This window comes from Anguilla anguilla, chromosome 19, assembly GCF_013347855.1.
Source record: "Anguilla anguilla isolate fAngAng1 chromosome 19, fAngAng1.pri, whole genome shotgun sequence".
Lineage (NCBI taxonomy): Eukaryota > Metazoa > Chordata > Actinopteri > Anguilliformes > Anguillidae > Anguilla > Anguilla anguilla.
In genome coordinates this window covers 4,596,925-4,609,509 of record NC_049219.1, presented here as the reverse complement: position 1 = coordinate 4,609,509, position 12,585 = coordinate 4,596,925, and the positions used below count along the sequence as shown (strand labels likewise).

The following is a 12,585-nucleotide window of genomic DNA, read 5'->3' as shown; positions in this document are numbered from 1 at the left end:
CCACTGCACAGTGTCCTCCAAACCAAATATCTCACTGCACAGTGTCCACCAAACCAAATATCTCACTGCACAGTGTCCTCCAAACCTAATATCCCACTGCACAGTGTCCTCCAAACCAAATATCTCACTGCACAGTGTCCTCCAAACCAAATATCCCACTGCACAGTGTCCTCCAAACCAAATATCTCACTGCACAGGGTCCTCCAAACCAAATATCCCACTGCACACTGTCCTCCAAACCAAATATCTCACTGCACAGTGTCCTCCAAACCAAATATCCCACTGCAGTGTCCTCCAAACCAAATATCCCACTGCAGTGTCTTCCAAACCAAATATCTCACTGCACAGTGTCTTCCAAACCAAATATCCCACGGCACATTTACTCGGTTTATGTGACCAAGCATAATGTATGCTGCACAGAAACTGGTTGTAAAAATAAAGATTAACAATCGCACACAATTGAATCATTTATTTTTGGCGGATGTTCCCAAGGTTGTGTGAATATTTTTTCACACAGAGAGTGGTCAATGTGTGGAATAGCTTGCCTGGACATGTAGTGGAGGCAGAAACACTGGGGGGTATTCAAGGCGCGGCTTGATACAATGTTGGATACTATCTAGCTTTTAGGTAAACTAAGCATTAAGTACAGTTTAGTGGTAGGAACAGACGAGCAGCGTTGGGCTGAATGGCCTGTTCTCGTCTTACGTTATGTTATGCTAAGGTTGGCGGTCCCTGCTTTGCCTATCCTGACTGTGCGTCCCTGGAGAAGAGAAAAATTGTCAGAGTACTGGACTTGCTGCAGCCAAGCGGGTCTGGAGTCCTGGGTCCTGGAGTACCCCTGCGTGTGCTGGTTTTCGTTCCAACCACAACTGCAATCCCTGAACCGTTAACTCTGTTCAGGTTTGGCTCGTTATCATTTGCTTTTGTCTCTGAATTCTTCGGTATCTAATGGTTAGTTTTAGAGCCCAGGTGTTCACACTTTCACCAATTAGGACCCCATTAATTCACCTCAGTCTTTAATTTTATCAGATCAAAAAATGTAGCTCTCTTTATGTTTCTCCCCTATTAGTTTGCAGTACGGTACAATGCGATGTGACGTGCGTATAGCTATTTCTGACATACAGTAATATGCTTGAAGTGGGTAAATAATCCCAAAATAATAGTGTAATTAAGAAAAATGAACAGCTTGGATTGCGACTGTAGTTTGACCGAAAAACTGTGTAAACCGGGGTCAAGTCTGAGCATCACTGCAGTAGCACATCCAGCACCTAAGCCCTGGGCTGGGACTCACAGGTTTGAATCCCATGAGGGGTATAATTAGGTTAGGAGCTTTACCTCATTTGTGCTGATAAGTATCCACCCGGATTATCAACTGCAAGCTGCACGGCAGTCTAGAAAAGCACTGCCAGGAAGATAAACTGACCCGTTAAAACTTTAAGATCCTCGTATGCACAGAGCGGGTTGCTGCCCAAATTCAGGGCTAAAGGTATTTGGATCCCTTTGTTGAAAAACGTGCATGGGTGCTGCAGGTGGCCTAGGATACGTGACATCACATACTTGCTTCTGGGAAATTTAGTTTTCCCCAAAAAGATCAAAAGCTGGCGATCATTTTCTTTCAACTCCACAGGCTGTCTTTAATTGTCTGCGGGGCATCCTTAGAAGTCAGGAGAAACCGTAAAACAAAAGGCCAGTGAGGGGGTGCGGAGGGGGGGTGGGGCGTTAAAGCCGGGGGTCTTCCAAACTGACTCCTCGCACGGATAATTCCAGAAGCCCTCGCAGAAGTGCTCAGTGGGGGGGGGGGGGGGGGGGCGATGACCGCACCTGCCAATAGGAGCCCTCAGAAGTAAATACAAACCATAGAGAGGGCCGTACGCCGGATTTAAGGTAATCCTGGATTCCCGGCCATTGGCCTGAGACTAAAGGCTCTTAGTCTGGTGCCAAGTGAACAGGGGGGGTGGGGTATATATCTATTCAGCAAATCCAATTCAGTGCATTCAGCTCCGCGAGTGTCCAACAGCACAACCCAACAGTACAACCTAACAGCACAACCCAACAGCACAACCCAACAGTATAACCCAACAGGAAGACCAAATACCGATGTGTACAAAACAAGCGGAAAGGACCTGCTTGGGCAGCCCAGCAGCAAATGAAGGAGTTTTGAAGTGAAACTGTTTCAGAATGTGTGTGTCATCCACAGGGCTGCAGCGTGAAGGCTCCAGGCCCTGGGTAAAATTATATTATTATACTATTCCTGGTTCCAGTCACAATAATATTTACCAGAAGTTCACAGACCATTGCCCTCCCCCCCCTTCCACCAGAGCCCAGGACAACATATGCGGTTGCCCCCCTCCCGTCCCCCCCCCCCCCCCCTCCCCCCCCCGCTGACGATAGCCTTGGTAATCCACCCTAAGGCCTGCAGTGGAAAATCTGATAAATCAAAATTTAATGACGAATTATGAAGGTGTATGCCTAAGTTTATGAATGTTCTGATCTTGCGCGGAAACCTACGTCGTCACACTGTACACTGGGTTTCGCACATCTGTTTGAAATGTGCCTTTCGAGAGACAAAAACAAAATCGCTTTGCAGCATGTGTTGAACATCGCGGACATCCTGTTTTATCAAAGGAACAACATTAGAGGGAAGAGCGCAAAATCTCCTTCAAAATGACACAGAGCTCACATTCCAACGAAGGGGTCGTGGCGATTCGGAGAGAATCCGTTCCGCTGAAGGGGCGTCTGACCCGCTCAGACGTGTTTCCGGTGCCGTCGCGTGTTACGCCTGTGCGCGAAGGGGCGCAGAGGGTCAGACACGCCCGCAACGGCAGACGGGAAATTCGCTCACAGTTTCAGACGCGAGAATCCTAAAAAAAGAACGGACCTCCACCCGGCTGAAAACGGTCGCGGCGTCGTCCGGGCAACGACGCCGCGACCGTTTTCAGCCGGGTGGAGGTCCGTTCTTTTTTTTTTTTCGAGCCGCGGTCGAATTTTTTCTACGAAACATTTCCGCCCGCTCGAGAGGCTCCGGGTTCCCTTCCGGTCCGAGGGTGATATCTGTACCGGCGCCGCGCGCCGAACGCTGTCCGGTTAACCTTCGAGAACGCGGCCGTCTCCGCCGGCGACGTCCGTCCTGCGATCCCCCCCGCGTCGGCCGACGGGCCGCGAGGTACGACGAACGCGGACGCGGATGATTGCTCCGGCGAGACAGCTGACGTAAAACGGAACGCGGCGAGCGCGCGCCCCGGTGCATCCTGGTCAATGAGGCCAAGCCCAGACGTACCATAGCACGCGGTGAGTATTCACAGCAACATGTGTTATACAAATACTAATACAAAATTGTACAGATTATATATATATATATATATATTTCTTTTTTGCTGCAATACAGCATTTCATCGTGCAGAATTTAGTTTTTTCTTCCCCCAAAATATGTTGAAACCGACCAGTTAATTGCACCGAATCTCCACTTAACATCACTGGTTAGCCGCAGGAGCGGTTCTAAACATCACTCAGATCGTGTGATGTCAGCGTGAGAGGCTAAAAACTGGACTGCTTGGTGCTGGTGCTGGTCTTCTGTTCATTTTTTTCTTTCTTTTTCCTTTACTAAGTGCATTTTCAATTATTTTATTGTTTTATTGCCTGTCATGTGGCTGAAGGCAAGCGAATGTCCCTTTTTCGGGTGAATAAAGAGAGCATCTACAGCATGTGTCTAATTTGAACGCTCCTATCAGACACACAACGTTCGGCAATGGGGTCGGGGTCGTTAATCAGTATAAATGGAAGAGGGGGGGCCCCGCCTTTTGCCTTGAGCTTGCCGGAGTGAGCGAAGATGACGGACGGGCCGCCCCGCCGCACCAAAGTGTGGTCTGTTCCTACCACACTTTGCGTAACCGTGGTGACGGGGTGCGGAGAGGGAGGCCCGGCGCAGGTCCTCCGACCCCGACAGGTCGTCGGCTCGACGACGGGCCGCCACTTCGCCCGACGGTCACGGAGCGATGCTGCTACTGATAGGAGCCCAGACGCCTTCCCGCTCTCTCCTCTCTCTCCCTCATGCTCTCTCTCCCTCTCTCTCTCACACACACTCTTTCTCTCTGTCACCCCATCTTTCTTTTTGACATATTTCAGCATGTCACTCCTCGCCTTAATTTGTGGAGGTTTTTTTGGTTTAACTCTTTGTTTTAAGATGTTTGTTGGTGATACATTGTTCTGTGAAAGAATAATACAGCAACTCAATTTTTCTGGGTCTCACAATTTTATCTCCTTCTGTTCCCTTCCACCTGACTCTCTCTCCCTTTTCATCTTTTTCACTCACTCACTCTCTTTCCTTTTTCATCTTTCTCACTCACTCACTCTCCCTTTTCCTCTTTCTCACTCACTCTCTCTCCCTTTTCCTCTTTCTCACTCACTCACTCTCCCTTTTCCTCTCACTCACTCTCTCTCCTTTTTCCCTTTCTCACTCATTCACTCTCTCTCCCTTTTCCCTTTTTCACTCACTCTCTCCCCCTTTTCCCTTTCTCACTCTCTCTCCCCCTTTTCCCTTTCTCACTCTCTCGCTCTCCCTTTTCCATTTCTCACTCACTCTCTCTCTCTCACTTTTCCGCTTTCTCACTCACTCACTCTCTCACCCTTTTCCCTTTCTCCCTCTTACTCTCACTGTATCTCCCTTTCTGTTACATTGTGCAGATTTGGTCTATCACAACGGTGACAGCCTGGTGCAGTGCATTATGGGGTTAGGGGAGCCAGAATCAGTCATGTTCTGTCTCTGTTAGTTATTCACCACCTGAAGCCCTGCTTTAAGCCTATTTCAGAGTATTCTTCTCTTTCTTCCTCACCCATTACACACGGCCACTCTGTAATGCAGTTTTCTCATTAGGAATTAGCCGTTTTTGTTCTTTGACAAAAGCAAAGAACTTACATAATCCTGGAGACAAGCCTGATGTGTATGGAGACCAAGGCTTCTGTGTATGAACTTTCCATTAGATATCTCCGTAAGTGCTTTAAAAGCCTGTCTGTGCTGAGCCCTGGTTTATTCAACTGTTAACACCACGAGATGGATTCAGTGGATGATGAATGACTTCACTGTTACTCAAACTATGCTGAATGTACACCTATAACAACAGAAAGTACTATGCTGGATGTACACCTATAACAAGAGAAACTACTACACTAAACGTTCACCAAAAATAACAGAAACTACCATGCTGAATGTTTACCTATAACAAGAGAAACTACTACACTAAATGTTCACCAAAAATAACAGAAACTACTATGCTGAATGTTTATCTATAAGAAGTGAATCCGTATGACTCTACCCACTGCAGCCCTCTGCAGCAGAATTCCCAACCCTGGCTTCCCAACGGCTGGGGACTTCACACGGTCCCTCCAAACGCTTCCCAAACGCTTCCCTCCCTCGGAGAGAACAAGCGCCCGGCTGAGGGAGCTCTGCTGCCTCGCTGCCCCCCCCCCCCCCCCCCCCCCCCCCCCGGGGCTGGGCCGGGCCGGGCCGGGCCAGAAACTACCAAAGGCTCAGAAGCCAGGCATTCGTCCCTCCTAAAAGCCGTTTAAATACGGCAGAGGTGGGCTGAGGACCCCGGCTAATTATGGAAGAGACACAGTGATTATCCCGGCTAATTATGGCAGAGACACGGTGAGGATCCCGGCTAATTATGGCAGAGACACGGTGAGGATCCCGGCTAATTATGGCAGAGACATGGTGATTATCCCGGCTAATTATGGCAGAGACACAGTGATTATCCCGGCTAATTATGGTAGAGACGTGGTGATTATCCCGGCTAATTATGGCAGAGACACAGAGAGGATCCCGGCTAATTATGGCAGAGACACAGAGAGGATCCCGGCTAATTATGGCAGAGACACGTGATTATCCCGGCTAATTATGGTAGAGACACAGAGAGGATCCCGGCTAATTATGGCAGAGACACGGTGAGGATCCCGGCTAATTATGGTAGAGACACAGAGAGGATCCCGGCTAATTATGTTAGAGACACGGTGATTATCCCGGCTAATTATGGCAGACACACAGAGAGGATCCCGGCTAATCACAGCAGAGACACGGGCAGCAAGGTGACGGGCGCAGGGAGATGGGGATTCAGACTGAAAGAGCTCAGGCCGTTTCTAAGGGCCATCTGGAGTCCCGGATGAGCAGGCACACATTTGTGATCTCACACCACCAAGGGATGAAGAGAAAACGTGCTTGTGTGAGGGGGTGAATTGACAGCTAATCAGCTAATTGACAGCTAATCAGCTCCTTGCACGGTCAGTTTCACCGCAAACCGACCCCATTATAAGACCACTGGCGGACCCAGGAGATTAATTTGGGGGTGCACCGGATTTAGCATCTTACGACAAGACAAACGTAAGTTTATTTTTGACCACACCCTGGGTTCCACGGTGCAGCGGGCCCGATTCTGAAATAGGAAAAGGGAGCCACACCTGAGGGAAACCCCCCTCCCCCCTCCAGCCCGGACGGGTCCTCAAGCCAGCGGCGAAACAGGATCCCCGAGAACGTCCCGTTTTAGAGAAGGGGGCGAACGGGATCCGCTCAAAGAGCCGCGGCTGAAGGCTGTACTTAGGGAGTGCGGCCCGCGGCTTTTTCCGAGAACAGCTCCCTCCGAGGAGACGACGGCGACGAGGGCGAACATCGTTTCGGAAGGGGGGGGGGGGCAGGGGCGGCGCGGTCGGGCCGCCGCCTTGCAATTAACCCACATCCGCCTCCTTCGCTGGAATTCGTCCAATCGGGAGTCCCAGAGAGAGAGCAGGCCTATTATGGCGGCGTCAGACGCAGACGGTGCGGCTCAGCGGTCTGGGCGCCCGGGGTGTCTATTTCGAAAGATTCACAGCGGAACGACCGCGGCTCGTAGTTGCTTTCGCGGGGGCCCACCCTCGCGAATAGATGCCATTTTGTTTCGGAGTGTAATAAAGCTTACGTGGATTGCAATTACCCTGTTGTTAAATGGCACGTTAAAGTTCTGATCTGAGCTATGTAGCTCAGGAGGTAAGACCGATTGTCTGGCAGTCGGAGGGTTGCCGGTTCAAACCCCGCCCTGGGTGTGTCGAAGTGTCCTTGAGCAAGACACCTAACCCCTAACTGCTCTGGCGAATGAGAGGCATCAATTGTAAAGCGCTTTGGATAAAAGCGCTATATAAATGCAGTCCATTTACCATATTTTCGCTGACAGATCCCATGTCCTGCAGACATGTACACGCACGGTTCGCCCTCAAGGGGTCAGCGTTCCCCGTACTGAAAACCTACGCGAACCTGGTAAACCGTCACAAAAGTTGCAGCGTCGCAGTGAAAACCGGGGCAGATAGATCACCGTTTAAAGCTTTGGGCAAAGCTGAACTAGTTTATCACGCGTTTCACTTGCTTTCCCTTAGCAACCATTTTCAGCCTGAAAAAAAATGTATCTGGTTTACAACATTGTATCTGGTTTAAATGCCACTATGCTGACACCAAACACACTGTCCCTTTAGTGAATGTATTTCATTTTAAAAGACTACACACACACACACACAATAAGGGACTGACGCACCGCAAAGGCAATGCTAAATGTATCTGGTTTACAACATTGTATCTGGTTTAAATGCCACTATGCTGACACCAAGCACGCTGTCCCTTTAGCGAATGCATTTCATTTTAAAAGACTACACACACACACACACAATAAGGGACTGACGCACCGCAAAAGCAATGCTCAGAGACAGCCTCACACACACCAGGCTGAATTGAGGGGCACCTCCCGCTCCACACAATCACGCAGCACAGGGTCTGTGCAGACTGTGCTCCTCTCTCTGGGACAGGCTCTGTGCAGACTGCGCTCCTCTCTCTGGGACAGGCTCTGTGCAGACTGCGCTCCTCTCTCTGGGACAGGCCCTGTGCAGACTGCGCTCCTGCTCTCTGGGACAGGCTCTGTGCAAACTGCGCTCCTGCTCTCTGGGACAGGCTCTGTGCAGACTGCGCTCCTCTCTCTGGGACAGGCCCTGTGCAGACTGCGCTCCTCTCTCTGGGACAGGCCCTGTGCAGACTGCGCTCCTCTCTCTGGGACAGGCCCTGTGCAGACTGCGCTCCTCTCTCTGGGGCAGGCTCTGTGCAGACTGCGCTCCTGCACTCTGGGACAGGCTCTGCGCAGACTCCACTCCTCTCTCTGGGACAGGCTCTGTGCAGACTGCGCTCCTCTCTCTGGGACAGGCCCTGTGAAGACTGCGCTCCTCTCTCTGGGACAGACTCTGTGCAGACTGCGCTCCTCTCTCTGGGACAGACTCTGTGCAGACTGCGCTCCTCTCTCTGGGACAGGCTCTGTGCACACTGCGCTCCTCTCTCTGGGACAGGCTCTGTGCAGACTGCACTCCTCTCTCTGGGACAGGCCCTGTGCAGACTGCGCTCCTCTCTCTGGGACAGGCTCTGTGCAGACTGCGCTCCTCTCTCTGGGACAGGCTCTGTGCAGACTGCGCTCCTCTCTCTGGGACAGACTCTGTGCAGACTGCGCTCCTCTCTCTGGGACAGGCTCTGTGCACGCTGCGCTCCTGCTCTCTGGGACAGGCTCTGTGCAGACTGCGCTCCTCTCTCTGGGACAGTGCCCTGTGCAGACTGCGCTCCTCTCTCTGGGACAGGCTCTGTGCACGCTGCGCTCTTCTCTCTGGGACAGGCTCTGTGCAGACTGCGCTCCTCTCTCTGGGACAGGCTCTGTGCAGACTGCGCTCCTCTCTCTGGGACAGGCTCTGTGCAGACTGCGCTCCTCTCTCTGGGACAGGCTCTGTGCAGACTGCGCTCCTCTCTCACTCACAGTAATTACACGGCCGAGCCCACAGAACCAAGCCACGCCAGGGCCGTCCCGCAGGAGGCTGCTCTCCGCCTCGGGGCTTCCGACGCCCTGACGGCGGCGCGGGGTGTGGGGGGGGGGGGCATGCTCTCCGACAGCCATCAGGAAGGGCCCCGGGGGCCCCGACACCTGTGGGACTTCTCACCTGCGCTCCCCATAATTTACGGCCCCCCCCCCCCGTTCTCGGGCAGCCATTTGTTAGAGTCCCCCGCTCTCCTACCGACACGTTCCTAACGGCTGGAACAGGCGCGTTTGTCTCTGGGTCAGAGCCCCTCCGGCGCGTGCCGTCGGGAAGCGTGCCGACCCCTCTTTCACAGGTCACCGTTTATTCAGCACTGACCCCCCCCCCCCCCCCCCCCGTTCCCCCCCCCCCTCCCCCTCTCATTCTCCGTCTTCAAAAGGTTTCTTTTCTTTATAGCACATACAAACATAAAGCAAACGTTTTATTTAGCCCCCACGCTACCCGTATGTAAAATACCGGTTCAAGAAATGTTACTTGCTTGTCCGATCGATGTCGATGTCAACGCCTGCGATGCTTTGACTTCATTTCTTTATGCACGCGGTATAATGAAACATATTTGTACACATACGATCAAAAATGAAAGCCAGCTACGTGTGAAAATATTCGGACAGCTGCGATAAAGCATTGCGTTCTTTTTTGAACTGCGGACGAGACGTATTTGTGTTAGGAAAGGGACAGTGGGGTGTCGGAGCGTGTCCCGGTGACAGAGCGGAGAAGCGGTGTGTGGAAGGGGCCCCGGAGCAGGGTAGGGGAGGTTTACGGGACGGGCTGAGATGGGCACACGGCATCCGGGGCCAGCCCCGGGGAGAGACGGCGCACCGAAGAGGAGCGGAACCCTCACCCTGAACACTGAGCATTAGGCTGAACACTGAGCGTCTGGCTGAACACTGAGCGTCTGGCTAAACACCGAGCGTCTGGCTAAACACCGAGCGTTAGGCTGAAGCCCGAGCGTTAGGCTGAACACTGAGCGTTAGGCTGAAGCCCAAGCGTTAGGCTAAACACCGAGCGTCTGGCTGAACACCAAGCGTCTGGCTGAACACAGAGCGTTAGGCTGAACACCGAGCATTAGGCTGAACACAGAGCGTTAGGCTGAACACTGAGCGTCTGGCTGAACACTGAGCGTTAGACTGAACACTGAGCGTTAGGCTGAACACCGAGCGTTAGGCTGAAACCCGAGCGTCTGGCTGAACACCGAGCGTCTGGCTGAACACCGAGCGCGTGCAGTCCTGCTCCCGCTGACGCTTAAAGCCTTGAACATGTGGAGCTGATCTGCGCGGTAAACACCGCGGCCCGTTCCCGCTCCCTCCACGGAACCGCCCCCCCCCCCGCACTCCCTTTACGAAAACACCCCGGCAAAGCGCTCGTCCGTCAGCCGCGTTCTCCCCGTCGCCGTCGACCCCAAACAGACGTTCCCGCGCGTGCGAAGCAGCGCTCGCCGCCGGGGGGACGGCGAGCGCGCGGGGCGAAGAGCGGCGCTCGGATTCGAGAAAAGGTCAAAACAAGAAGAAACGAGACGACGAACCAGGACGGGGCTGAAACGATCCCACGGGACGCCAGCGGGCCAGAAAAAAAAAGAGCGCAAGCGTTCGCAACCGGAGAAAGAGTACCAGCCGCTTCATCGCAAACAAAACGATCTTTAACCACCGCCGTTAAGGGCGGCAGCGTAGCACAGCGGGTAAGGAACTGGGCTTGTAACCGAAAGGTCGCAGGTTCGAATCCCGGGTAAGGACACTGCCGTTGTACCCTTGAGCAAGGTACTTAACCTGCATTGCTTCAGTATATATCCAGCTGTATAAATGGATACAATGTAAAAATGCTATGTAAAAAAGTTGTGTAAGTCGCTCTGGATAAGAGCGTCTGCTAAATGCCTGTAATGTAATGTAATTAAGGGTCAAAATGAAACCCATTGACATTTTATCCCTGTTGGCTCACCGCAGTGTCAGTAAAGATGCAAACTCAAAAGACCCCTACTTTTATAGTTGCTTTATAGCACTGCATCAACACAAAAACTAAAAAGAAAGTTTAACGGCGTCCATAAATACATTTTCAACAAAAAAAAACCTAATTCGCTAAAAAGAGCCTCATCTTTCAAACTCTCTGAAAGGCACATGTAGAAAGCCGGATTCTAACCGACGTCAAAGATGAAAGTTTGGCACGGCTTTAACTTTAGAAAGAACCAAATGTTGAGGCTGTACACCCAGAGAATTGCACGGTGCGCGTTTGCTTTAATAAGAGAGATCGGCAGATAGGAAGTTCGGAGACGCTGACGCTCAGGAATTTAAATTCACGGCATAAAAAAGATGCCAAGCCTCGGAGTGCTCAAGTCCTCAAGCACTTTTTAGTATACTCATTTAGAAACAGTACACTCACGGAAGGATAGTGAAATTAGTACCAGGGCCAGTGATATCTCAGCATCGATTCACCACAGCCTTCAAATCGACAACACGTGCGATAAAACAACACCAATAATACGAACAGCAGGCACTGCTCATGTGGCACTACAGGATTACAAAGCACATCTGATACCTCCTTGAAACACTGTCAAAACACAAGCGGACAAAAAAACAACGGGACTGAATTTGTTTTCGCAGAAGGAAGCGGAGATGTTGAAAACGCAGCCGAGGCGCAGGAGCGCGGGTGACTTACCCGTGTACGAGAGCTTGAGTCGGGGAACGTTGCCCCTGGGCTCCGGATAGCCCGGGGTCGCGGACGTCGCGGCCCCGCAGGAGAGCAGCAGTACAATCCCCAGGAGGTAGTCCATGTCCTTCAGCGCGCTCGTCCAGCGGTGCTTCCCCCCCCCCCCCAAAAAAAAAGAAAAAAAGAAAAAGCCGTCGATGAAGAAGATGAAGAAGAAGAAGGTGGACGACCCTGGCTGGAACCTGCGGGCGAACGGCCGGCGACTCGAGTCAGCGTCGGCGGAGGCGAGTCCCGCGGGGAGGAGGGGAAAAAGGGGGGGGGGTCTCCGGTGCTGGGCTCACATCTCTCCTAAAATTCAGGGGGGGGAGGGGGGTCCCCAGCGAAACTTCAGTCTGCGGTGCGAGACGCTCGGAGGAAACCCGCATGGGCGGGGGGGGTCCGGAGGCTTCCGCACGCGAGAGGGGGTGAGAGAGAGAGAGACAGAGAGAGAGAGAGAGAGAGAGAGAGAGGGGAGGAAACCCAGCCTGACCTACTGCTAGCCTGACCCTGCTTCTCTTCACACTGAGAGCCGCGTGCTGCTCTGCCTTCCTCCCGCGAGCGCTGGCAGCGACTGATCCCGTCCGCGACTGTAGCCAGACTGAGCACCGCTACAGGGGGAGGGAGAGAGAGCAGCTGAGAGAGGGAGAGAGGGGGAGGGAGGGAGGGAGGGAGGGAGGGAGAGAGGCAGAGGCAGAGAAATGACAGATCTCCTGGGAAGGCTTTTCTCCGGCTACTCTTTAATTCTTTGCTCTTTTTTTTCATTCACAACCCCCCGCGCGGACGCAGGCGCGCGAGTAAGTATTTCGGTTTGAGAGCGCGTGCCTTTCTGTGTGACAGCGAGTACGCGCACGAGCCTGCGTTCGAATGTTTGCTTGTGTGAGTCGGTGCATGTGTGAGTAGGGGTGTAGAAGGCGGCAGTGTAGAGGGTGTAGAAGATAAGGAAGGCGGAGAAGGTGAGGGCACAGATGGTGGGGGTTTATAGGATGAGAGCTTAGAGGGTGTAGGGGGTGGATTTGGGGTGGAGGGGCTGTAGAAGACCTAAATGGTAGA

The 12,585-nt window shown here is 52.5% G+C and overlaps 1 protein-coding gene across 1 annotated transcript in view; it reads right to left on the bottom strand.

Annotated features, from left to right (window-relative positions):
- LOC118219128 (semaphorin-3A-like) overlaps nucleotides 1-12,122 on the bottom strand; it is a 47,504-nt gene extending 35,382 nt beyond the window's left edge. Inside the window, exon 1 of the mRNA XM_035402044.1 lies at nucleotides 11,506-12,122. Coding sequence (XP_035257935.1) covers nucleotides 11,506-11,620 — 115 coding nt within the window. The 5' untranslated portion in view covers nucleotides 11,621-12,122. The remainder of the gene's footprint in view (nucleotides 1-11,505) is intronic.
- Between the last annotated feature and the right edge of the window lie 463 nt (nucleotides 12,123-12,585).